This window comes from Juglans microcarpa x Juglans regia, chromosome 1D (assembly GCF_004785595.1).
Source record: "Juglans microcarpa x Juglans regia isolate MS1-56 chromosome 1D, Jm3101_v1.0, whole genome shotgun sequence".
In the NCBI taxonomy this organism is placed as follows: Eukaryota; Viridiplantae; Streptophyta; class Magnoliopsida; order Fagales; family Juglandaceae; genus Juglans; species Juglans microcarpa x Juglans regia.
The window spans coordinates 6,399,489-6,426,399 of NC_054594.1; the positions used below are offsets into that span (position 1 = coordinate 6,399,489).

The 26,911-nt window shown below is 37.5% G+C and overlaps 1 protein-coding gene across 11 annotated transcripts in view; it reads right to left on the reverse strand.

Moving 5' to 3' along the window:
- Window positions 1-19,982: 19,982 nt before the first annotated feature.
- Window positions 19,983-26,911, reverse strand: part of LOC121235190 (receptor-like protein 14) — a 103,743-nt gene continuing 96,814 nt past the window's right edge. For 7 of the 11 annotated variants that reach the window (XM_041131475.1, XM_041131531.1, XM_041131492.1 and 4 more), the window contains 4 exons: window positions 26,746-26,904; window positions 25,960-26,118; window positions 25,418-25,492; window positions 22,475-24,757 (listed from right to left, as the gene is read on the reverse strand). In XM_041131475.1, coding sequence (XP_040987409.1) covers window positions 22,548-24,757; window positions 25,418-25,492; window positions 25,960-26,118; window positions 26,746-26,904 — 2,603 coding nt within the window. In that variant the 3' untranslated portion in view covers window positions 22,475-22,547. Of the gene's footprint in view, window positions 20,155-22,474; window positions 24,758-25,417; window positions 25,493-25,959; window positions 26,119-26,745; window positions 26,905-26,911 lie in introns of those variants that run through there. The other 4 variants (XM_041131539.1, XM_041131516.1, XM_041131509.1 and 1 more) reach the window with 3 other exon arrangements.

A 26,911-nucleotide genomic window follows, 5' to 3' on the forward strand; every position in this document is an offset into this window, starting at 1 on the left:
AAAAAGATTCAGAGCACGACAACGACGATTGAGAACATGAGTGCTATATATAAATGGAAGGGGAATTACTGCTTAATTTCCTAGCAGTTAATTGATTCTGTGATCAATAGGGTGCCATATAGAGCAGCAATTTTTTTTGGGAAATCTCTTAATTTGCTTCAAATGCATTTGATGAAATACTGGCCATGCATACGAAGACTTGTAGATGCAATAGATTTATTTGACTAAAGAAGTTTAAGAGCTTTAATTTGAATTTTGATTGCTTTCAATTTCTAATTGCTCCTTCAAATTGCCAAATCAATCATGATATCGATCAATCCTTGACAAACTGTTAATTTGAGGTTTGGGTCAATCTGTTGGAACCGAACAGATTGTGGAATCCAACTGGAAAATTGTGGATTGTGGAATCCATGTAGAATTATTGTGGATACACTTTCATTTTTCATGCTACACAATCTTGAGTTTTGAAAAACTGTGGAATCCAAGCGGGAATGGTACCCAAAATTTAAAAGTAGAATGCAACATCAATACTAACACATATCATGCCTGGGCAATTGTGGAATCCAAGTGGGAATGGTACCCAAAATCTTGTAGTAATTACTAGAAACACACACACACTCCATTTTTTTTTTCTAAAAAGAAATATATAAACTAAAACCCCTAGTTTTTCTCTTTCCTCTCACTTTCTAGTCACCCACCTTTGGTGGTAATGTCAATCTACCCCCCTAGTAAGAGGATGCGTACAGGTAGGGATGTGGGAGGGGATGGGGTGCAGGGATTGATTTAGCCACCCTGCCAAGGTGGGATGAGGTGTGGGATTGGTAGGGCGGGTAGCACCCCTAATGTTTAGCACTGATGCAGTTATTAGTTTTCACTGTCAATCACTACCATAAACCATATTACTTCTACACCAATGGAGTTCAATCTACTACTAATTATCAGCTTTGAGAATTTCAACATTTGTAATTGCTATCCAACATTTCTAATTAACTTGTAACACTCTGCTTCCCAAAAAGATATTTTAGAATTTTTGAGAAGACAGTGTGCTACTACTAAACTTAAACTTAAAAGCTTTTCTTTCTAGCAAGGCGCCAGATGCAAAAGATTTTCATAAATAACAAACTTCAATAAATACTGAAAATCCAAAATAAAGTCTGCGGAAGCGCTTATTTAAAAAAAATATGGAAGTCTCATGTGCTTATCAAAATGATTTATTTAAACTATAAACCATAGAAATAATCATAGCATAATCTATCTAGGCCTCTGCCTAGCCTCCCGGGGTCAAGTCCTGTTCTGCAGTTTCATCCTCATAAATGTCATCACTTGGGGTAGTTTAAAAACAGACTAAAATGAGTCGAATACTTAATAAGCAACACATCATACAATAAACATAATAAACATAAGGTTTCTTGAAAAACGTGAATACTCACAAATACATATGTAATTAATATGAACATGAACATGAACTTATATTTTCATTTATCATAGGCCATTAGCTACTATTGACCCCCGTGAGTTAGGGTTAGCGAATCTAAGTAGATTCCGATTCTGCCCGTTGCCGTGGGTTATGGAATCTATACATAAGGAAGACATACTGCGTGCACTACCAGCATGCACGACCTGACAATGCAATATGCCCATAACATAGGTACCGTCTTCATATCATAACATAGGCCGTTATATATTTTATCAAAATCATACTTGCATACTTGTCATTTCATAGATTTCAAAAGAAATCACATACATACTTGTCATATCGTGTCATAGATTTAAAATGAAATCGCATTCTTTCATAAATATCGTGATACATATTCCCTCACATAAATTCATGACTTTTCATAGATAATTTTATGCATAACTCTCACATAAAATTATGCATTTCATAAATAATTTTATGAAATAACTCTCACCTAAAATCATGCATTTCATAAATAATTTTATGAAATAACTCTAAAATCATGTATGACTTTCCATAATTATTTTAATGCATAAATTATCACATAAGATCATCAATATTCATAAACCTTTACATAAAATCATGACTTTCATAAAATTACTTTAATGCATAAATCTTCACATAAAATCATGCTTTTAGGTACATAAAAGGGGCTTCCAATGGAGGGCATACATGCATCATATTTTTTATAAAAGAAATATGCCGTTTACCGTACATACGTGTAAGGGTATGATCATGCTACTTACCTTGCAACGTTAATCCACTATTTTCGGCATGTAATCGGTCGCCTATAAAATAAACATGTATTTTGCATAAATTTCTAATTAAATATGTGATTTTATGGAAAATCTAAACTATAAAATAAATATCCTATATTTTCTAAACCTAAAATCTTCATAACACAGAATTATTCTAAACTGTTAATCTTTGTAATAAAAAGACTTAACCCATAGACAAGAGCCTACGTAAACATTAAGGTCAAAATAAAATATAAGTTCAATACATATGCCGTTTGGCGTATAACTAAGGACAAATATGTAAATAAAAAATAAAAGTCTACCCCTGCAGTTGAAACCAACATAAGGCTTAGGGATTTATATTAACAGTAGGCGTATTCTTCTCAAGCCGTGCGATATCCTTACCGAGGGAGGAAGCATGCGATGAAGTGGGGGCTGAGGAGAGGGTGGCGAGTGCGGCGACAAAGGTCAGAGAGAGAGAGAGAGAGAGAGAGAGAGAGACGAAGAGTGAGAGAGAGCTATGAGAGAGAGAGAGAGAAACTGAATCTTAGAGAGATTACGAGGAGAAGGTTTATGCACCACGAAGCATGCATGGGCTTTGCGCGGTGGCGCTGGGCGTCACTGGGTGGTGGAGGCTAGATCTCTGGCGTCGTCTGTTGTGCTGACGGTGGCGTCGTGTCCCAACAGTGGAGGAACGTGACTCTCGGTTTGGGCGAGGATATATCCTCTGTTTCGGTGCAGTAAAATAGAGTATTTTGTTAGTGTGGTTTCTCAACGACTGGGCGACGGTGGTGGAAGGAAGAGCTACGGTTGTTGCGTGTGGGAAAGTTGGTGGTTCTCGATTACTCGTTGGCTGAGGGAGAAGACGTAAGCTAGGGGTGTTGGAGGGTGAACGCTAGTGCAGACAGGTGCTGAACTGGGGTAGCAGCGCTGTAGGACTGGGCATGGGGCTGAGGCCGTGGCTTTCGGTGGACGTCACGGAGGAGGTCTTGGGTGGTCTACTGGACGAACTGAGGAGAGGTGGTAGAGATTGGGTGTTCGTGACTTACAGGGTGTGGGTGGCAGCGGCGATGAGGAGAGTAAAAGTATATACATATATACATATATTTATATATATATATATATAGGTGATAGAGAATGGTGATAGAGAACGTTCAAAATAAAACCTAAGGAAAGACGTGCAACGAGTGAGATGACTAGACGTGCATGCGAAGGAAACGGATGCAATGAAACCGTGCATAGGTTTGATATGTGAGAGGAAGATTCACGATGGAGGATTTGCGGCTTATAGTTTTTGGTGAGTGAAACGTGTATATATATATATATATATATATATATATATATATATATATATATGATTGAAAACCTAAAAGAGAACCCTAGATAAAAAGAGACGTGAATGTGCATGAGTGAAATGTTTGAAATTCATAGAAGAAAATATGATAGGGAGGAGTTTTATTATGAAAAGGACTCGTGAGATTCAAGAGAAAATAATAATAATAATGATGATGGACCTTAATTAAAAAAATAATAATAATCTATCTGATAAATTCTCTAATGGGCTTTAACTCATTTATTGAGCTTAAAAAAAAATTCTGAAATTTATCTCTAAAAATATAAGATCAGGCCGTTACAAAGCCCTACATTGAATTTCATATTTCTGCTACTGAATGCTTCTACCCTTTTATTGAATGCTTCTAGCCTTTGACTAGAATGATTCATTCATTCATTCATATGAATGACTAAATTATATATATATATATATATATAGACACACAAACATACACATATATATATATATATGTATTTATCCATTTATACAAACCAATAGCATAAAGAATTTGTAAGTTGAATTTATTCTCTATACACTAAGGTCCAAATGCTTCACATCACAATAAAATAATTAGTTTGATTTCTATAACTATTGTTTCTACATGTTTTTATTTTTATTTTCTTTAGTAGACCTACTTGTGGCGCCCCATTCCTTGTAAAGAGGTTGGTGAGGATCCGTGGTGCCAGGGATGCCAATCGGTCAGAAACATCCAAGTGTTATTGTCTATCTAGGCGTGTAATCATGGGTGAAGGTCATTCTTAAGATCCCGATATGGAATGGGTAAGGGTTGCAAATTTTCAGCAAGTCTCTGATGCTCAACCTTTACTCATCTACACGTGGCACACTTCTTGATGAAGCAGGTGATGTCTCATTTCATACCTTCCTACCAAAAGTCCTTCTTATGATCTGGACACATCTTTGTGCTTCCCGGATGTGTCGAATATGACTACGAATGGGGTTCAACTAGTATTCTTTTCTTGATCCTTTGATTTGCCGAAACCACTCATCATCCTTTGTATAATAAGGTTCTATTCTTGCCGAAACTAAAATGTAGAGGCCCTTCTCCTCTTCAAATTCTTCATCGAATCTCTAATAATCTTAGATCTTTCCCATGTTGATCGTTTATTTTGTCGTAATCTTTCATCCTTAATTCCTGTATCGAGGCAAGGATCTCCTATTGTTGTGAATCCCCTATCAATAACTGCATCATTTTGTCAAGAAGTGAATCTACTTCTGTAGAACCTCCTACATCTTTAGATCTAAACTTCCGACTTAGTGAATTGGTGACTAGGTTAGCATTTCTTAGATGGTAATTGATTTCTCACTAATAATTGCTTATTGTATCCAACCATCTCATTTATCTCATATTGAGTTTTGTTTAGGTGAAGGGATGTATCAAAATCTTGTGACTCATGTACACTTTACATGCCATATAGATAATGCCGCCCAATTGTGAGTTGGGTAGTTCTTATTATGATCCTCCAGTTGTCTTGACACATAAGCCATTACCATTCCTTCTTGCACTAGAAGGCATCATAGTCCATATTTTGAATCTTGATGCATCAGTGTATACCACAAATGGTTTATGGGATTACAGTAATGACAACACAGGGGTTGTAGTCAACCTCCTTTTTAGTTTCTCAATACTTGCTCACACATCTCAGTCCAAATGTGTTCTTCCTAGTCAACGACATGAGAGGACTTGATAATTTGGAGAATCCTTCCACGAATCTCATGTAGTAATAAGCTAATTCCAATAAACTCCTAACTTTGTGCACTATGGTAGGACACTGCCAATTCACGACTACTTCAATCTTACCTGGTCTACCATGACTCATTTCCTAGGTATCACATGACCAAGTAACTTAACTTATTCCGACCGAAACTCATATTTATTGTGTTTGGTGAACAACCTATGCTTCCTAAGTTTTCCTAGTATTAGCCTTAGGTGGTTTTTTGGTCCTTGACATTCTTGAATTACACTAAGATATCATCTTCGAACACAACTATAAACAAGTTCAAGAATGATCTGAACACATTATTCATGATGTCCATGAATAACGTTGAGGCATTAGTTAATCTAAACGGCATCATCGTAAATTCGAAATGACCATACTTTGTCCGAAATGCAATTTTCAATATGTCGCCCTCCTTGATTCATAATTGATGTTAACAAGACCTAAGATCAATCATAGAAACTTTGCAACTCCTTGAAACTAATCAAACAAATAATCTATTCTGGGTAAGAGAAACCTATTCTTTACAGTTACATTATTCAATTCTCGATAATCAATACACATCCTAAGGGTCCTGTCTTTCTTCCTAACAAATAGTAACAATGCTCTCCAAGGCAATATACTTGGCCTAATAAATCCTTTCGTCATCAGATCTTGTAATTGACTCTTTAGTTCTTTCAGCTCCGATGAGGCCATCCTATAAGGTGCCTTATATATGGGAACTATTCTACGTTCTAGTTCGATTGAAAATTCAACTTCCTTAGTGGGTGGTAATCTTGTTAATTCACCAAATACTTCTGGGAACTCATCCACTACAGGTATTCCTCATACTTCCTTATATGCATTCGTCTTAACCATTAAATGCACTAAATAAGCTTCCGCTCCACTTGCCAAATCTTTCTTGGCTTGTACCGAGGTAATCATTCCTAGCAATGATTGTAATTTACTACCATGGAATACTCTACGTTCCATCCTAGGGACTTGAGATGTTACAGTTTGTTGTCAATAGTTAACACTTACAAAATGTCGAAACAACCCATACCTAGGATAATATCAAACCCAAATAGGTTAAACACTATCAAGTTTTCCACTTTGATGACTTCACCTATTTTTAAGGGACAATTCGCAACCATCTTAATGCATAATACTGCTTCTTTGTTTGGTAGCACTATAGAGATCTTCTATTGCATTCACTCCACCCAAGGGCCTATTATTTTAGCAAACTAGTATACATGAATGACTGGGAAGCACCCTATTCAGACAAAGTATTTGTGTAGTGTTCAAACATCCTAACTCATCCTAAAATGACCGAATAAACATGATTCTAGCTAGTGAACTAAGGTTGGGGTTCTGTACATGTTATAACGCCTACCTCTTGAGTCATCGGGGCATCTTCGTCAACTTTTCCTTGCATTAAGGTGTACGCTCTCGCTAGTACAACTATCTCTAACAATCATAAGGATTAGTCCAATAGTATTTGAAATGAGATACCATACAAATCAGAATGATTATCCTAGACATATTTTAAATGAGATACCCTAACAATCAGAATGATTATGCTAGTTATACCTAATAATACTCTGACAATCAAAATGATTACGTCATAAGCATTTGAGTACAGATATTCGAACAATCAGAATGATTACGCTAGTAGTACCTTGCGTGAATTATCAAAGGAGATACTAGAGACATGACGTGATGTGAAAAACTATTTTTGAGACATACTATGTACTCGAGACATGACATAGATGCCAAAAACCACAATTATTACTCTTGGAAGGATATGCAAGAGCTGGCAATGTTATATTGGAGGAAGTCACTGATCACCATACACTGGACGAGGATCAAGGTGGAGAAACGGGAGAGGTGCAGGATCTAGAACTTGAGCTTGAAATCACATTACACGCATTAATGGGATGGACTGCTCCAAGAACCATGCACATGACAGCTAAGATGCCCTCTCACAAAGTTGTGGTATTGATCGTATAACTTCATCAACGATCGATTGGCGAATATACTGAGATTACCAATAGTGCCAACAGAAACATTTAGTTACGGGTGGTTAATGGAGAGCGGCTAGAGTGTCAAGGGCGATTTGATAAGGTATTGGTAAATTTACAAGGCATTGAGTTTTACCTCACCCCCTTCTCTCTACCTTTAACAGGACTTGATTTAGTACTTGGCATTCAATGGCTGGAAATGCTTGGTTTTGTGGTTTGTAATTGGAAGCAATTAACCATGGAATTTATCTGGGAGAATCAAGCCAGATGGCTGCAAGGAATGGGAGAGCAAAACATTCAAGGAGCTACCTTAAAAGAAATTTCCAAGGAATGCCGACAGGGTGATGTGCTGCTTGCAGTATGTTTTTTGACAGCCACAGAAACCACATCACCAAGTGCGGCATACGACAGGAAGTAGCAAGATATGGGAGGATTATTAAAGGAGTATGGGGACGTGTTCTAGGAGCCTTCATGTGTACCACCAGTGCGTGAAGTGGATCACTGCATTACACTCAAGGAGGGCACCGAGCCAATTAATATACATCGATATCGATGTGCCCATTTCCAAAAGGAAGAAATCGAAGAGCAAGTAGCGAGATGTTGAAATCTGGCCTCAGTCGAGCACTAGTACTATTAGTGCAGAAAAATGACGAAAGTTGGCGATTTTGCACAAACTACCGCACACTTAATACTGCCACCATCAAGGTGCAATTTCCCATTCCAACAGTAGATGACATGTTGGATGAGTTGCATGGCGCCTCATACTTCACCAAGCTCGATCTAAGGGCTGGATATCACCAAGTAAGAGTAAATCCTTCCGACATACTAAAAACTACTTTTCGTACTCACAACGGTCATTACGAATATTTAGTAATGCCATTTGGCCTTTGTAATGCGCCCTCTACATTCCAAGTCATCATGAACTCTATATTTCGATTTTATCTTCAAAAGTTTATTTTGGTTTTCTTCAATGATATTCTCGTATATAGTTCTACTTGGGATAAGGATGTGGTGCATGTTAAACAAACTTTGGAGATTATGAGGTAGCATAAATTTTTTGCCAAGATAAGCAAGTGTGCATTTGGCAAGCAAGAGTTAGAATATTTGGGGCACATTGTTACACCTCAGGGAGTGAAGGTCGATCATCACAAAATTGCAGCCATGGTGGCGTGGCCGCAACCAACTAATATTTCTAAATTACGTATTTTTTAGGCTTGACAGGATATTATAGAAAATTTGTTCAAAACTATAGCATCATCACTCGATCCTTTACCAATCTACTCAAGAAAGGGAAGTTTGGATGGAAAGAGGAAGCCAAAGTAGCCTTCGTGGCTCTTTGGCTACGCCAAATTTCAACGAAGCCTTCACCGTTGAAACCGATGTTGCAGGAGAAGGAATAGGCGCGATCTTGACTCAACAAGGCAAGCCCATCACCTTTATGAGCCGTGCACTAGGAATTACAAAACGATCTTGGTAAACCTACACCAAAGAAATGCTTGCAATTGTGGAGGCTATACGCTTATGGCGACCATATTTATTGGGAAGGAAGTTCTTCATCCAAAATGACCAATGCAGCCTCAAGCATTTTTTGGAACAATGTTTGGCAACACCAGAGCAACAAAAATGGGTAGCCAAATTAATGGGCTATGACTATGAAATCACTTATCGCCCAGGCCGAGAAAATTCAGCTACAGACACCCTCTCATGCAAGCCCAACAATCCAATCCTTAATCACCTCCATGTACCTGCAGTGACCATGTGGGATGAAGTTCGAAAGGCATATGAAGGAGATCCATACATTCAATCAGTAGAGAAATTGACCAAGACTCAAACCGAAGGGCCATATACACAACGTCAGGGGTTATTCTACTTCAAAGGTAGGGTACTCATTCCTTCCCAAGGGTAGTTGCGGAAATAGCTGTTGCATGAGGCTCATGACACAAAAATTGGGGGGGCATTCAAGAGTATTGCGAACATTCAAGTGGCTAGCTCAACAGTTTTATTGCCCTAAAATGTACCAAGCAGTCTAATAATATGTCAAGCGATGTAAAGTATGTCGAAAGATGAAATCTGAGACACTCTCACCTACAGGACTTCTCCAACTGTTGCCCATTCCTTGCCAAGTTTAGGATGATATCACTATCGAATTCATTGAAGGATTGCCCACGTTCCACGGCAAGGACACAATATTGGTAGTAGTTGACAGGTTAAATAAATCTGCACGTTTCTTAACTTTAACACATCCATTTACTACTAAAGGTGTGGCTGAAAAATTTGTTGAAGGAATTATTAAGTTGCATGGCCTTCCAAAATCCATCATTAGTGATCGTGATCCAATATTTATTAGCAGATTTTGGCAAGAATTTTTTTCAAATGTCAGGGACCAAATTGCAACTTAGCTCCGCCTATCATCTTCAAATCAAAGGACAAACGGAAGTAATCAACTGCTGTGTGGAGCAATATCTTCGGTGCTTTGTGCATCAATGGCCCAGCAAATGGAGTACAATCTTCCCTGGGCTGAGTTATGGTATAATACAACGTACCATACGTCGACGGGAATGACTCCATTTCAAGCGTTATACGGACGCTCGCCTCCCTCAATCCCATTTTACCATCACGGCTTTTCTTCCACAACAAAGTGGATCAAAATTTGGTGTCTAGAGATGAGTTACTACAGTAGCTCAAAGCCAACTTGGAAACCTCCATCAATCGCATGAAGCAAACAGCTGATCAAAAGAGGTGGGATGTAGCGTTCGAAGTAGGTGATATGGGGTTTCTTAAGTTGCATCCCTATCGGCAACAATCAGTTTTTAAACTTGCACACCAAAAGCTTGCCAGTAGATTTTATGGGACATATCCTGTGATACAAAAAATTGGAGAGGTTGCTTACAAACTTCATCTACTAGAGGGAGCCCGAATTCATCTAGTCCTTCACATTTCCCTCTTAAAAAAATTTTTGGGAGAACGTACAATGTCTTCTACTGAGTTACCACCAGTAACTAATGAAGGGGCGGTCGTACTTGAGCCTCAGCACATTTTAGATACTCATTGGGTCAAATGGAGTAAGAAATTTAAAAAAGAACACTTGGTTCAATGGAAACATTTACCAGCAGAAGAGGCCATGTGGGAGACGCACCAGCCATTGCTTGATCAATTTCCAGTTGTGGACCTTGAGGACAAGAGTCCACCAGGTGGGGGAAGTATTGTTAAGCCCTGACGTTCGGATAGAGGTCTCAAGCCAAATCCCAAATATCTGGGAGGAGGTTAGACGTGCGACGCAAAAGTGGGCGTGAAGCGTGCGTGGGCATGAAGTGTGCGTGGGCGTGAAGACGTAGTGCAACACAAAAGTGGGCATGAAGACGTGGTGCATGGGGATGGCGTGCATGGACTGGGTCATAGCAGTTGGAGAAATTTATGCTTGATGTTATCTTTCTATTGCATTTTATTTCAGTTAGTACGTGGAGTTAATTTCTGTTATTTCGTGTGTTAGGTGTCAGTTACTGGTGATAGTGGCCTTAGGTTGTTCCTCTATTTTCGACATTCTCTGTTTTCAGTATTATGAACATGGTTTGCTATTTAAGCAGCCGTGGGTTATCAATGAAAGCTAGAAAAATTTATTTCAGATAACTGTGATACATTCTCACCCGAAGAGAATACTTTCGTGAGTGTTTAGATAACCATTACGTGGGACCTATCATAATAACATGAGTATATAAGATCCTCAATTAAATTGGAGAACTTTTATTGCCAATAAAGACTAATATAAAGTAGACTATTAACACCTAAAAAGAAAATGATGTTAGATACCAAGATACTTGTAAGGAAAATCCTTGATTTATTTTATACCATTTTGTGTTACTTTCATCCGAAGATTATGTTGTTGTTGGATATCATGATTCGTCTACTCGGGACACAACTTCTTTGTTTTTTAATCTATACTTCATTTATTTTATCCAATCAAATACAATAGCAACAGGAAACCATTCCCAATCACGAAAAACAATATCTATAATCAAATAGAATAAAAGTTTAAGCGAAGAACACCTCTCTCATATTTGAGCCCAATAACTAACTATTCCAAAATCCAATTCATAGATAACTTACCATTACTGCTATCATTAATGATTTCAGAAGAAAATCAATGTATCTTAATTGCATAGACAATTTGAAAACCTTTTTGAGGTATCAAAAACAAAATAATAACAAGAGTATATAAGATCTTCAATGAAGTTGTAGCATCTTTGTCGCCAATAAGAATTAATATAAAGAAGACTCATAACCTAAATAAGAAAATGATATAAGATACCGAGAAACTTGTATGGAAGACCAGAGGATCTACTTCATACCATTTTCTATCACTTGCATTTGAAAATTGGGTTGGTCTTGGATCTGACTTCTTTACTTTGGTGCATCTTCTATCTAGTGGTGGTCTACAAAGAAATAGGTTTCCTTCATAGCTACTTTTCTCGAATGTTCCAAATTGTGCTTTCATATCTAGAACTTTACCTGAAAGTTGTTGTGAGTCACATTGAATACCGCAAGAAAGTTTAGATCAATCAATTCTGAATGAATTTCTCCACTTGAACTATTATGAGAGAGGTCTAAGCTTTCCAAAAGAGCCAATTTCGAGAATGTTTTTGGAATAGTACCATCTAGCTGATTATAAGATAAGTTTAGCGCACACAATGAAGATATTTGACCTAATGCAAGTGGGATGCCCCCTGTTAGGTTGTTGCATGAGAAATCCAATCCGGACATGTAACAAAGGATAGAACCCTTATAAGAACTATGCCTATATTTGGTTACAAACTCAATCTCTACTTTTGCATCAAAATATTCACGATCTTCGTAAGATTTAACAAGCTCTTTTGAGAAACCTTTATATGTGTAAGGTAGCGAATGCACACGCATTGAACTAAATTCTTCACGAGTCTCGCCAAAACGAGTTGCTGGGATCTTCCCAAAATATATCTTGTAGAGGCATTGTGATATGGTCCCAGAAAAAGCATTCTTGGAAAGATCCATTATGTTTATCATTCTTAACAAACACAACTGATTCGAAATTATACTAGTGAAACGATTGCCACTCAATAAAAGTACTTTTAAATCTTGAAGTTGAGGGGGTTATGGAGATAAGGAAGGGGTGGAAGTTGGGGGGGGGGGGAATATCCATCAAACTAGCGAGTCTACAAAAGTGGATGAAAAAAGTAGTTGTGAGGGGAGATGGAAGAGGAGGGTTAGGAAAAAGGGGAAAGTGTTATGTCCGGAATGCAAAAGATCACAAAGAGAAAGCTGTAAGGTGAGGGTCTAAAGGGGGTGTGAATATTGGGGGTCTGAAAAAAATAAAAGTTGAGAAAGGGGGGAGTCATGAGGAAGCAACCAAGGTATTGGTGGAGGCTGTGAGATAGCCCCACCAACAACTATGAAAATCTTAAGTTAGAACTGTTGGGGGCTTTTCAACTCCTGAATAGTTCAATGCCTTTATGTAACAGTAAGGGACACATAGCTAGACATTATTTTTATAATAGAAACTAGAATGATAATGAATAAGGGTGCATTGGCACTAAAGAAATTGGGATTTAAAGGTTGTGTGGGGGTGGCCTCGAGGGGTCAAAGTGGAGGCCTTCTTCTTTTATGGAGGTTAAAGGAGATGGTGGAGTTGATTAACTTTTCTCACAGGCATATCAACAGTAGGATTGATGAAGGGGATGGGGAAAATAAATGGCTACTCACAACCTTTTGTGGACATCCAAAGTCAAACAAAAGACAAGGGTCATGGGATCTACTTTCTGCTTTTGATCCTGGAAGGAATAAGGGGTGGCTGGTGGTGGGGGACTTCAATGAAATAGTGAGTAACAATGAGAAACAAGGGGGAGGGACATAAGGGAGGATCAAATGGATGCTTTCAGAAGAGTATTTGAGGATGGTTGTTTGACTGACCTGGGTTGGAGGGGTAGCAAATTTATATGGTACAATGGGCATGAAAATGAGTCGATTATTAAAGAAAGGCTAGATCATGCTGTAGCAAACCATTGTTAGAGAAATAAATATGTTCAAGCAAGGGTGGACATTTTGGCTGCTGTGTGCTTAGACCATTGCCCTTTACTATTATCTTTTAATAGAGCAGCTTATAAAGGAGGTTTTCGAATGGGCCATTCTTTAAGTATGAGCTAAGCTGGGACTTGGGGGAGGGTTGTAGAGAGGTAATTAAAGAAGTATGGGAAAGGGAAAGAAGACTGATGAGACCACAAGAGAGATTGCGAAACAAACTGTCAGGGTGTATGGGGCTCTGAGTCAGTGGAGCAAAAGGATTTTTAGAGAAAGGGCTCAAGAGCTAAAAGAAAGAAATGGAAGAATTGAAAAAGCAGCAGGAGGATGAAGGCATTACACAGATGTCTCTAATAAAAACTAAGAGTAAGGAAGTGGAGGAGTTGTTGGAACAAGAAAATTTAAAATGGAAGGTTAGAGCAAAGAAACATTGGCTGCAACAGGTTGATAGAAACACTAGGTATTTTCATACCTGTGCTTCTCAGAGGAGGAGAAAAAATGCAATTGTGCAGATTAAAGATGAGGAAGGGAGAGGGGTATTGGGTGAGAAGCAATTTGAGGGGGTTTTTAGTGAGTATTTCAGAGGGATTTATACTTCCTGTAATCCTACAATCGAGCAAGTGGAAAACTGTGTGCAGGGTTTAAAGCAGAAAATTGATGAAGAAAAGAGGAGAAAGATGGAGAGGTAGTTTTTTCCAGAAGAGGTGGAGAGGGCTTTGAAACAGATGTCAGTTTTAAAGTCTTCACCACCTGATGGTTTTGGGGTGAGTTTTTATAAAAGCCATTGGGAGGTGGTGGGGAAGGAGACCTATGCAACTGTCTTAGAGTTCCTAAATGGAGGGGAAATGAGTGATTGTATTAACCATACATTGATTGCCCTAGTCCCTCAGGTTAAGACACCAAACTCAGTGAGGGAATATAGACCAATCAGCCTCTGTAATGCTTTTTATAAGCTGATTTCGAAGGTGATAGCAAATAGGATGAAAGAGGTATTGAAAGGATGCATATCCCTAAATCAGAGTGCCTTCATCCCTGGAAGGTTAATCTATGATAATATCATGATTGCTTATGAGTTGCTGCACTCCATCAAGACAAGGAAAAAAGGGAGAGCAGGGTATATGGCAGTTCAATTAGATATGGCCAAGGCTTATGACAGAGTAGAATGGGTATTTCTAAGAGCAATGCTACTGAAGTTGGGGTTTGGAGAGGAGATGACAAAGTTGATAATGGCCTGTGTTAACTTAGTTACCTACTCAGTCCTAATTAATGGCAAACCTGGTCAGTTGATAAAGCCTACTCGAGGTCTTAGGTAAAGCGACCCTTTGTTCCCTTACCTGTTTCTGATTTGTGCTGAGAGACTAAGCCATTTGATGAATAGAGCAGCTCAAGAGGGGCATATCAAAGGAGTCTCAGCAATCAGAGGAGGAACAAAGGTTAATCGCCTCATGTTTGCAAATGACTGTGTAGTTTTCTGCAAGGCTCTAACAGTTGAATGGAGAAGATTTGTTAGCATCCTAGTCAGCTATGAATTGGAATCAGGTCAGACCCTTAACAAACAGAAAACAACCAATATGTTCAGCTCTAATACAAAGAGACCAATGCAAGATGAGGTGGCGAAGGAGATAGGTGCTACTGGGTGTGATAATTATGAGGGATATCTTGGACTTCCAGCAATGGTGGGGAGAGCTAAGTATAGCTAAGTATAAAACCTTCCAAGGTATCAAGGAAAGAGTTTGGCAAAAGATTCAAAATTGGAAAAATATGTTCTTATCCAAAGTTGGGAAAGAAATAATGATTAAAGCAGTACTTCAAGCTGTCCCATCATACTCTATGAGTGTGTCTAGATTGCTTAAAAAGTGTAATGATCTTGAGGCAAGATTCTGGTGGAAGCAAGGTAAAAAGAATCGGGTATTCACTGGAAGAGTTGGGAGAAGCTGGGGGTATAAAAAACAGCTAGTGGCCTTGGTTTCAGGGATATGGAAAATTTTAACAGAGCTATGTTGGCAAAACAGGGGTGGAGACTTATGAGAAGAGAGAATTCTCTTGTAGCAAAAATTTTTAAAGAGAAGTATTTCAAGAATTCAAGTATACTGATGCAAAATTGGGTGTGATGCCTTCCTATATATGGAAAAGCTTGTGGTCAGTGCAGGAGGTAGTGAAGAATGGGGAGACATAAAGGGTTGGGGATGGGAAGGATATAAGGATTTGGGGTAAAAAATGGCTGCCTATGCCAACCTCTTTTTCAGTCCAATCTCTTGTAAATGTCCTTAGCCTTGATGCAAATATTAGTAAACTGATTGATGAAGAAAATATGGAGTGGAAAACTGAGTTGATTAGTGATTTTTTTAGCAAATAAGAAGCAGATAAACAGATTTGGGGCCTTACTAAGGATGACAAATACTCAATTAGGAATGCTTACCATGCTGAGAACCAAATGTGCAAAGACAAGAAAGGGCAAGCTTCTAGTACTGAAGGGAAAAAGGAGAGATGGAAGAATGTACGGCAGCTGCTAGTGCTAGGGGGATGGAAGCATATGATTTGGAAAGCATTGCACAACATTTTACCCACCAAACTGAACCTATTCGGAAAAGAGTAATAAAAGATCCAAGGTGTCCAATCTACTTGCAAGGAGAGGAATCTGTAGTCCATGTGTTGTGGACCTGTCCAACCTCTACAGATGTGTGGGCAGAAAGGGGTAGTTCATTGCGAAATTGGAACTCAAAGGGAGGTGACTTTGAGGAGTTATGGATGAAAATGGTTAGAGACCTGTCTTAATCAGATTTAGAAAGAGGTGTGGCTATAATGGATATGGACTAGAAGGAATAATTGGGTTTTTAACAGTAGGGTCTGTAGCCCCAATAGTGTCATGAAAAAGGCTCTAGTCAGCTTAGATGAATTCCAAGAAGCACAAAGAGAAAGCAGATCAGATGGGAGGAAGATAGGACTCGCTCAGCAAAGAAGATCATGGCAGAAACCTGAGGAACCGAGTGTTAAAGTCAATTTTAATACGACATTGGATCTAAAAGAAAAAAGAATGGGAGCATAGGTGGTAATAAGGGACTGCAAGGGGGGATGTGCTTAACTTTAGTATGTTACTTCTCCTTTCTTAACAGAATGTAAAGCTTTCGGAAGGGCTATAGAACTTTGCAAGGAGTTGGGTTTCTACACTGTCTGGTTTGAAGGAGATGCAAAAAGGGTGGTGGATGGGGTGAACAAGGAAGAGAAGGATGATTCATGGGAGGGTCAAGTGGTGGGGATCTGCAGAAGGAACTTAGAAGTTGCAGAGGGTGGCAACTGAGTTTTGCTCATAGAGAATCTAATGAAGTGGCACATAGCCTTGCCAAGTTGGATTGTCTATAAATTTGGAAAGGGTGTGGATGGAATGTGTCCCACCTGAGATTGTTCAGAAAGTTGTATATGACAAACTTTGCAATCACTTGAATACATAATAAAAAGGATACACATTGAGGTTTATTTCAAAAAAAAAAAAAAAATGACATGACATGATTTATGCTTTGAATTGTTTTAATAACTTTAGAGTGATATATTAATTTTGATAGTTTTTTATACGCATTGTAAATGCATATTAATTTATAGAAGGTGGAAAGTATTGTTAGATGTTAACTTTGATAGTTTATATTTAAATGTCTTACTTTCTTTTCAAATATATTTAGAACATATATCTATATATCTATATATTTCTTAATTTAAAGAAGAGGCATGCTTGTAAAATAGAGTACAAGAAAATATATTGTCTTTATTCATCCAAGATAGTACATGGTAGTGTAATATATACACACGTACGACTTTAAATATAATCCCATGAATTGTGTGGGATATGAGATAGTTGTACAACAGCAATAGAAATTCACTAATGACTAGCTCGATCTATGGTGATAGCTTGATCTTTGGAGGTTGACTTTCTGGACTTCTGTCTTTGGAGTGATTTGTTGCTTAAGCATTGGGTATGCTGACATCCCTCCTCAAGCTCAATGGAGGTGAACAAACGGTGAGCTTGTCTTGAAGTGGAGAAAATTTTGGCACTACAAGTGGCTTAGTAACACATTGCCGATAAGTAACACGTTCGCGGACAAAGTGAAAATCAAAGGCAACATGTTTAGTGCGAGCATTAAAAATGAAATTGACCAACAGATAGGTTGCGCCAATGTTGTCACACTAAAGAATTGAGGGCTTTGGAAGAGAGATACCAAGTTTCTCTAAGAGAGCTTGTAATTAAAATGATTTCAACTGTATAATTTGCAAGAATCTGATACTCGGCCTCGGTGCTTGAATGGGCCATTGTTTGTTGTTTCTTGGAACTCCATGAGATGGAATTTTTGCCAAAGTAAATGAGATAGCCACTTGTAGAGCGGCAATCAACAAGACACCCAGCCCAATCAGTCAGAGAAGGCTTGTAAAATAGGAGTTGAAGTGGGATTAATGCGAAGGGCATGTGATGATGTTGAACACAGATAGCAAAGAATGCACTTAACGGTTGTCCAATGATTTATCGTAGGACGCTGCATGTATTGGCAAACCTGATTTACAGCATAAGAAAGATTGGATCGGGTTAATAAAATATATTGCAGTGCACCAACTATGCTACGGTAGAGAGTTGGATCCGAAAATGCCTCACTTTCAAACAAAGAAAGAGAGCTTGTGCAGAGGATGTGGGGGTGGTGACTGGCTTTGCATGGTGCACATTTTTTCATTGTAAAAGATCCATAATATAGCGAGACTGAGATAGAAAAATCCTATTAGAGTTGCAGTGAGTCTCAATACCGACAAAAACATTCAAATGACCCAAGTCCTTGATGGGAAGATCACGACACAGTTGTTGAAAGAGAGTTTCAATGGCCATCTGTGAAGAACTAGTAATGATAATCTCGTCCACATAGATTAGGAGAAAGAGTTGCTCATTGTTGTATTGGTATAGAAACAGGGAAGTATTAGCCTTGAAGGAATGAAAACTCAATTCAAGTAGCAGTTGACACATCCTCAAGAACCAAGCATGAGATACTTGTTTTTTACCATAGATGACACGGTTCAACTTCAAAATGTGATGAGGATACTAGGCATGAACAAACCCTTGGGTTAGGACATAAAAATAATCTCCAATAGTTGAATATCTAATAAGGCATTTTGTCATATTGGCCATCGACAGGAGACAGCTATGGACTGAACCAACTGAATTGTTTGAGGTTTGAAGACAAGGCCGTAGGTCTCAGTGTAGTCAAGGCCAGGTTGCTGAGTGTAGCCCTTAGCGATGAAGCGAGCCTTGTGTTGTTCAATGGTACCATATGCGTGACACTTGAGTCAGAAAACCCATTTGGAACCAACCGGATTCATGGAAGTATGATACAGAACCAAACTCCACATGCAGTTTTGCAGAAGTGCATCAAATTTAAAGTTCATTGCTTGGTGCCATGTGTCGTATGTGGAGGCAATAGTGAAAGAAGTGGACTCCGAGTTGGTCAGTTGTAGCAACCATGACACGGGGGGGGGGGGGGGGGGGGGGGGAAGGAACAAAGCCAAGTAGGCCATAGGCTTTATGATGTTGCTCTAGAGTCGAGTGCACATGTGATGAGCAGTATGAAAAGGTGGTGCAGATGAAGGAAAGGCTGCTACTGGTGGTGGGAGAAGTTCTGTAGATGGTTGTATAGGTACAAGTGTTGCATGTTGCATAGGAGAGCATGCTTGTGTTGAGGAAGAAGATTTTGGCATGTGATCGTTAAGAGGAGAAGCATTGATAGGTCCTGGTGGGCTTGTAGAGAATGGAGACTAATGCCCTTTTTTTTTTTTTGGGGGGGGGGGGGGGTGGAGGGACTAGCAAAAAAGAAGGTAGAAAAACAGAGTGGGTTGGTGGGACACCTCAAATTAGTTTCTACTAGGCTTCAGAAAGGGAAACCTTTGTTCATCAAATTGGACATCTCGTGAGATGTAAATGTGAGCACTGGGTTGATAAAAACACTATAGCCTTTATGAGATGGGTTATAACCTAGAAAAATGAACAATTTGGATCAATAATCCAATTTATGAAAATTATAAGGGAGTATTTGAAAATTTGTAATCAAGCCTAGTCTGAGACAAGCAAGAAAGGGGAGATTGGCTTTTATGAAGAGGGGATGGAAGATAATTGATAAGATAACATGTGCTGAAAAAGATATCAGTCCAATATTGTTGGGGAACACTGGCTTGGGTAATGAGAGAAAGTTCAGTTTCTACAATATGGCGGTGTTTGCATTCAATGGAGCCATTTTGTTCGTGGGTGTGTGGAAAAATCAGACGATGTGCAATACCAATAGAAAGAAAAATAATTATTGAGACGATGATATTTGCCTGCCTAATCAGTTTGGATCATTTTGATTGTACGGTCAAATTTACGTTCAACAGGTAGTTGGAAAGTATAAAAAGTACGCTCGACATCATATTTGCGAACTAAACGAAAGAACCAAGTGAATTTACTGAAACCGTCAACAAATATCACATAATAACGGTATCTATCAATGGAAAGAATAGGGGAGGGTCCCAAACATCAGAGAAAATAAGATCTAAAAAACATGATTGGATTTAGATGTAGATGAATAAAAAGGAGTTCGTGACTTTTAACTTATTGACAAATGTCACAAATTGAATCATTTTTATTAGCAGAAACAAGGGGTTTATTGGAAAATAAAATACGACGAACTAAATGAAAGGAGGGATGGCCAAGCTAGTATTGCCAAGTATCAAGAAAAGCACGTTCCCCAATGAAGGCAGCTTTGGAAGAAGATGGTGGTGGAGAGAGAAGGAAAAGCCCATCTTTAATTGGTCCATGGAGCATAAATGTGCCCATTTTGAGATCCTTTGACATAGAAAGAATGAGGGTGAAACTCAAAAAACACATTATTATCATAAGTAAATTTACTAACAAAGATAAGATTATTTTGAATTGAAGGGAGATGTAAAAGTTGATGTAAAAATAATGGTTTGGAAGGAGAAGAAATAAGGGAAATACCCATGAGATGAAAAGGCAAACCTGTGCTGTTACCTACACGGATCTGATTAGTGCCAATATATTCATCAGCTCGAAGACTTAAATCGGAAAACTCAGAAGTGAGGTGATGAGTTGTAGTTGTGTCAGGGTACCAGGCCTAATCAGAGGGTCCATTGTTGGAAGTCATAAAATATTGGTATTGATTTGATTGGTTCACTTGATAAGCTTGGTAAAAACGATGAAAACACTGCAATGCAGTGTATGCTACCCATCTGCACACTTGACAGGTGGGGCTGTTACCATTTGAAGTTGAATTACTTTTGGCATTTCCACGTTTGCACCCTCTTGAACGTGAATAGTTTTGGTTTGAGTTCTATGTGTTGGAACCTGAAGCTTCATAAGAAGTAGATAAGCCACAACCATGGCTACAATTATTGTGGCTACAAGATATTGTATTGATTGAAGCAGTAGCCAAGTCAAGGGCTGGATGTTGTTTCTCATTCCGAAGTTCATAGTATAGGAGATGACTGTACACCTCTTGAATGGTCATTGGATCAAGGTGAGTGGTGAGGGATATGATCAATGGATCATATTCAGGACCCACATCTACAAGTAAATAGCTGGCGTCTTCATAGTCAGTAAGTGGCTGTCTAATGGTAGCCCAGGTATCTCTATAGCTTTTCATTTTCTAAAAACAAGCAGCAGCTGAAAGATTGCTTTTCTTTGACGAAGCAAGACTAAGTCGTGAGTTCATGACACTAGCTTGAGATTGAAGAGAGAAGGTTTACTCCAAAGCAACCCATACTTCACAAGAGATGTGTAATTTGACGAACTGAGCGAACACTTCTTCGGAAAGGGAAGAAACAAGTGCAAATAGCAAGAGTTGATTTTGCTAATACCATGCAACATATTCTAGATTGGGGATTAAAGTTGGAGAAGTGCTGTCGAGAGTAGAGGTTGAAATCATTGGTGGAGGTGGGGGGGGGGGTTGAGAGCCATCAACATAGGAATAAAGACAATGGCCATTGAGATAGGGTAGAAACTATGCTCTGCACAGTAGATAGTTTTCATGAGTAAGTTTTATGGTGAGAAGGTGAGAGATATTGGTAAGAAGGATAGTGGGTGAAGGCATTTGGGCACTGGAGGAAGATGAAGACATTGTTGGGAAAAGAAAAAAAAAAAAAAGGAAGAAGACGACGTTGGTTAGTATTGGCTATGAAACCATGTGAAATCACCACTTGTCCTGAAAGTTTAAGCTGATAGGAAGAGGTAGATTTTAGTATTTATATTTATGTCTTAACACTCCCCTCACACGTGGGTCAGACTCCCTCTCAATGAGTGAGCCTAACATATGGAATATTTAATTAAATGAGGTAAAGTGTAAAGTCAAGATTCGAACTCAGAGCCACTGCTCTAAAACCATGTGAACCAGAGTACAAAAAAAAGTATTGTCTTTATTCATCCAAGATAGTTCATGGCGGTGTAATATATATACACGTAAGACTTTAAATATAATCCCATAAGTTGTGGGATATGAGAAAGTTGTACAACAACAATGGAAAGACACTAATGACCAGCTTGATCTATGGTGGTAGCTTGATCTTCGGAGGTTGACTATCTGGATTGCGGTCTTTGGAGTGATTCGTGGCTTGAGCAGTGGGTCTGCTGACAGCCTGTAATATGGTTGATTAAAATGGCATTGCTTCTTCTATATTTCTGATGTCATTTGATATGTTTGGCATTGAGTTCTTATATACTCAGTGTTCTTGTAAAAAATTATAACTCTATTAAGTAATTACGTAGTACTGTTTTAAAACAAAACGTGATTATGTAGTACTATGTTCTTAAAAAAATGGTTTGGTCACAATTTTTTCCGTCAATAAACTAATGGGATTGGTTCAAAGGACTAGTTATAATAAAAATATTTTTAGTTACTGAAAACGCTATCCATCATCAAACAGAATGAAAAGTGTAACCGAACACCAAGTTTCATATTTGATCACAATAACTAATTGTTCATAATCAAATGCATACACAACAAACTGTTATCTCTATCATGACCTTTCCATGGAAAGTCAATATATCTAATGAAATATTGACTACCTTTTTTAGAAAATAAAATATATAATAGTAACATGAGTATATAAGTCACTAATTGAACTCCTTCACATTTCAGTTCAATAACTAATTATTCAAAATAAAGTCATTGATAATTGACCATTATTACTATCATTAAAGACGCTACAAGAAAGTCAGTGTATCTACATACATAGAAAGTTTTTAAGCTTCCAAATAAAAAAATAATAACCGTCAAATATAAGATCTTCAATCAAGTTGGAGCATCTTTGCAACCAATAAGGATTAATATAAACAAGACTGATAACACTAAAAAAGAAAATGATGTAAGTTACTAAGAAGCTTGTATGGAAGACCACAGGATCTACTTCATACCATTTTTTGTCACTTGCATTTGAAGACTGTGGTTGTGTTGGATATGACACATCTACTTCGCCGCAACTTTTATCTAGTGGTGGTCCACAAAGAAATAGGTTTCCTTCATAACTGCTTTTCTCAAATGTTGCAAATTGTGCTTTCATATCTGGAACTTTACCTGACAAGTTATTGTTGGCCACACTGAATACCTCAAGAAAGGTTAGATCAATCAGTGTTGAAGGAATTTCTCCACTCAAACTATTATGAGAGAGATCTAGACTTTCCAAGGGAGTCAACTTTGAAAATGATTCAGGAATTGTACTAGTCAACTGATTATAAGATAAGTTCAGTGCATGCAATGAAGATATTTGTCCCAATTCCGATGGGATGCTGCCTGTTAGTTTGTTGCATGACAAATCCAATCCAGACATGTAACCAAGGATAGAACCCTTATAAGAACTATGCCTATATTTTGTTACAAACTCGATCTCCACTTCTACATCAACATATTTAAGATATCGGTAAGCGTTACTATCCCAGTCTGAGAAACCTTTATATGTGTAAGTTGGTTCTATACCCCAACCGATATGATCAACTTTTCCACTAAAATAGTCAACACTAGGTGCCGCTGTCTTCCCAAAATATATGTCATGGAGGCATTGTGGTATGGTTCCAGAAAAAGCATTCTTGGAAAGATCCATTATGCTTATCATTCTTAACAAGCACAACTGATTTGGAATTATACCAGTGAAATGATTGCTACTCAACAAAAGTACTTTTAAGCTTTGAAGTTGTTTGATTTCAACAGAGATGCTGCCTGTAAAGTTGTTATCTCCAATATCCAATGTTAAAAGAGATGAGGAATTGAAAAGAACTTTTGGTATTGATCCTGTGAATTTGTTCCCTTGCAAATATAGGTGCTCAAGCTTTGGTAGATTCAAGCAAAAAGGTAACGATCCTGTAAATAAGTTATGAGAAAGGTCTAACGTACCTGTCATACTTAGTTCACATGGGATCGAACCATAAAAACTATTGTCAGCCATAACAAGAGTTCTCAAGTATGACGTGTTCCCAAGCCATCGGGGGATAGTATCTGAAATTTTGTTGTTGCTGATATCTAAATATGATAGGTAAACAGTTGAATTATGTACTGGTGTGATACTTGTGAATTGGTTATCATTCATCTGCAGATTTTCCTGGTTTGTCCCAATGAAAATTGCACCGTTGAAGCTGTTGTGAGCAAGGTTCAAAATACTCAATGACAAGCAACCTGTAGTTAATCCTCTTGGAACTCTGCCTAAGAAATTATTGGAAGAAACATCTAATACCTCCAAATAAAGCATCCCACCAATTGAGGAAGGAAGATTACCTTCAAGATTATTATTGGAAAGATTTAGATATACTAAATTTGGAAAAATCTTGCCAATATTTTCTTGAAGTTTTCCTTCCAAGTGATTGGTCGAGACATCCATCCAGATCATATTTGTGTGGATCAATGTTGATAAATATAACCGGCCAACAAAAGAGTTATTTCGAAGATCTAGCAAGTGTAATCTTGTATTGTTTTCAACCAGCCAATTTGGAAAGCTTCCGTTCAACTTATTGTGAGAAAGTGTAACTGTATCTAGTTCATTCTGGGCATGAAGAAATTTTGGAAAACTGCCGGTCAGCTTGTTCAGCCTACAGTTAGGCAATTCAATGATCTTCAGCTGAAACAAAGGGTACCAACCCATGGAGCCTTCAGTTTCTATTTCAACTTTATTGTTTTGGCCATTGAATCTAAGAACCTCAAGCTTAGAGTAATTGGCAAATAAGTTGAATGAGACTATGCCCATAAACTGGTTATAACTAAAATCAATGTACTTGAGACTTGTCTGGCTGGCTTCTACAGATGATGATGAAGCAATTCCATTAAATTGGTTATTGGAAATATCTAACACCACAAGAGATGTCATATTGTTTATGCATGGAGGTAGGATCCCTTCAAAGTAATTGTAAGATAGATCTAACACTTCAAGCTTCTTCAATGCACAAAATTCTGTCAAAAGAAAAGGCATCAAAATTGATTATGCTCAACTCTAACAATCGGTCAGACCAATCACCTTTATGTTCAATATAAAAAAAAAATGGTCAATTCATAAGTAATTATAGAACATAAGGGTAATTCTAACAAAGTGTAAATGTCTGTGCAAAAGTAGTTTCCCAACAGATTGAGAAATAATTCACAAGAACAAATTTGCACTGATATCTAAATTAATTATCTAACTTGCTTAAATTGGCCAGTTCTACAAGAGAGATGGTGTCAAATTTACCAGCTAACTATAAAGATGGATTGCTTATGTTTTTCTCCCACCAATTAATTACCATGTACTTTTTTTTATACTTATTCTTGAACTTTGACTTATTGTGCTTTTCAGTATCAATTATACCTTTGTAAAAAAATCACAATTGATTTTATAAGAAATATATATGTCTAAAGAGGCAAGAGCATTCTTAATATTAACCCTAAGCATCTCCAATTAAATGAAAGTTGATAATTTCATCTTTTTATGTGTATATTCTTGTTAAAACAATGGATACTTGACAATGGAATTTCTAATTAAGGTCATAGTTACGTTGTGTTCTTCATGTGTAGTGGATGCAAAACATCCGTAGAATATAATTCTTCATGTCATCAGATGAGATAACTCTTTCTTACCTTGCATTGGTAGTCGTCCACCAAAATGATTAACTCCCAAGATAAGAACATCCAGGTTGCTTAAATTTGCTAGCTCTGCATAACAGTAAATTAAAAAAGGATCTCATTTTAATTATATCATAATAGAACTTGTTGTTATAACATATTTCATGCTGCCATTGCACGACCCCCTACTATCACTAATGAGTATCATCATTGCAATAACGTCATGAATGATTTAGATTTAGATTATCAAATCAATCTTATGATTTCAATTTTTTTTTTCTAAAGTAATATGAAATTCAAGTTTAAAATCTTGTCCAAATCTAAATAATGTTGACATTTGATTCAAAGCGGCACATACAAATGTAATTCACTTGTATCTCAAAGCCTACGAACCTATGCATTAAATTTATTGTTCAAATTCCAAAGAGAAAGATTAATTCTGGTAATGTTAATTGTTTCCACAAAAATTATATTTTTTTTAATTAACATGCATGCCATTTATGTTACATATTATATACATGTAACCTAACAAATGACGTCCTAAAAAATCAACATACCTTTGGTTGGAAAGGATCCCGTCAACTCATTGTATTGAAGATTGAGAGTCTTAAGAGATTTGACTGCAGCAATTGATTGAAGAAAACTAGTGTCGTTGAGGAAATTCTTATTAAGATCTAATATCTCTAAGTTCTCCAATCTTGACAACATTTTCCAACCTGTAGTTATTTTTTTTTTATGAAACGAAGAAAAAATCAATACAATTAGAATGAATATTAAGAAAAAGTGTAGATGTATTACAATTAGAATGAGGGTATTTGAAGCACTACTACTGCTTCAGCTAATTAAAGAAAGAAAAAACAATTGGATGGAGTTCATGTTATGCGTAGTTGAATAAGAGCTTTAGACCCTCTTCATAATCTATAGTTTAAAGTATGGTCTATTGTGGTGTTTTATACGTATGAATAGAAATAGGCAAGAAGCCCTCGGGAATTATTGAAATAATAGTAATAAAATAATATCATCTCATTAAACTAATCCATTCTAATTGCGTGTTGAATTCATCCACATACATCCGCCAAAGCACAAGATTCCAAATACGTAAAACCCATATCCGTGATTATCCACTTTCCTTTTTTATCATTCAACACCCGTCGCTATTCATTAATTTAGTTTTGCAAAGTAGAAAATTAAGTCTATTTTAATGATGTGTGGTGTGGAAAAGTGTAGATAGAAAGCTCATGAAAGAATAATCCAATATATATCTGTCCACATATAATAAGCTAAAGTACCAATAGAATATTTAATAGCAAGGCTGCCATAGATCAATCTAAAAATCAGCATACCTTTCGTTGGAAAGGACCCCCCCAAGTCATTCCAAGCAAGATTCAGATTCTTAAGGGATTTGATTGCAGCAATTGATTGAAGAAAACTAGTGTCGTTGAGGTAATTGTGAGAAAGATCTAATATCTCCAAGTTCTCCAATCTTGACAATATTTCCCAACCTGTAGT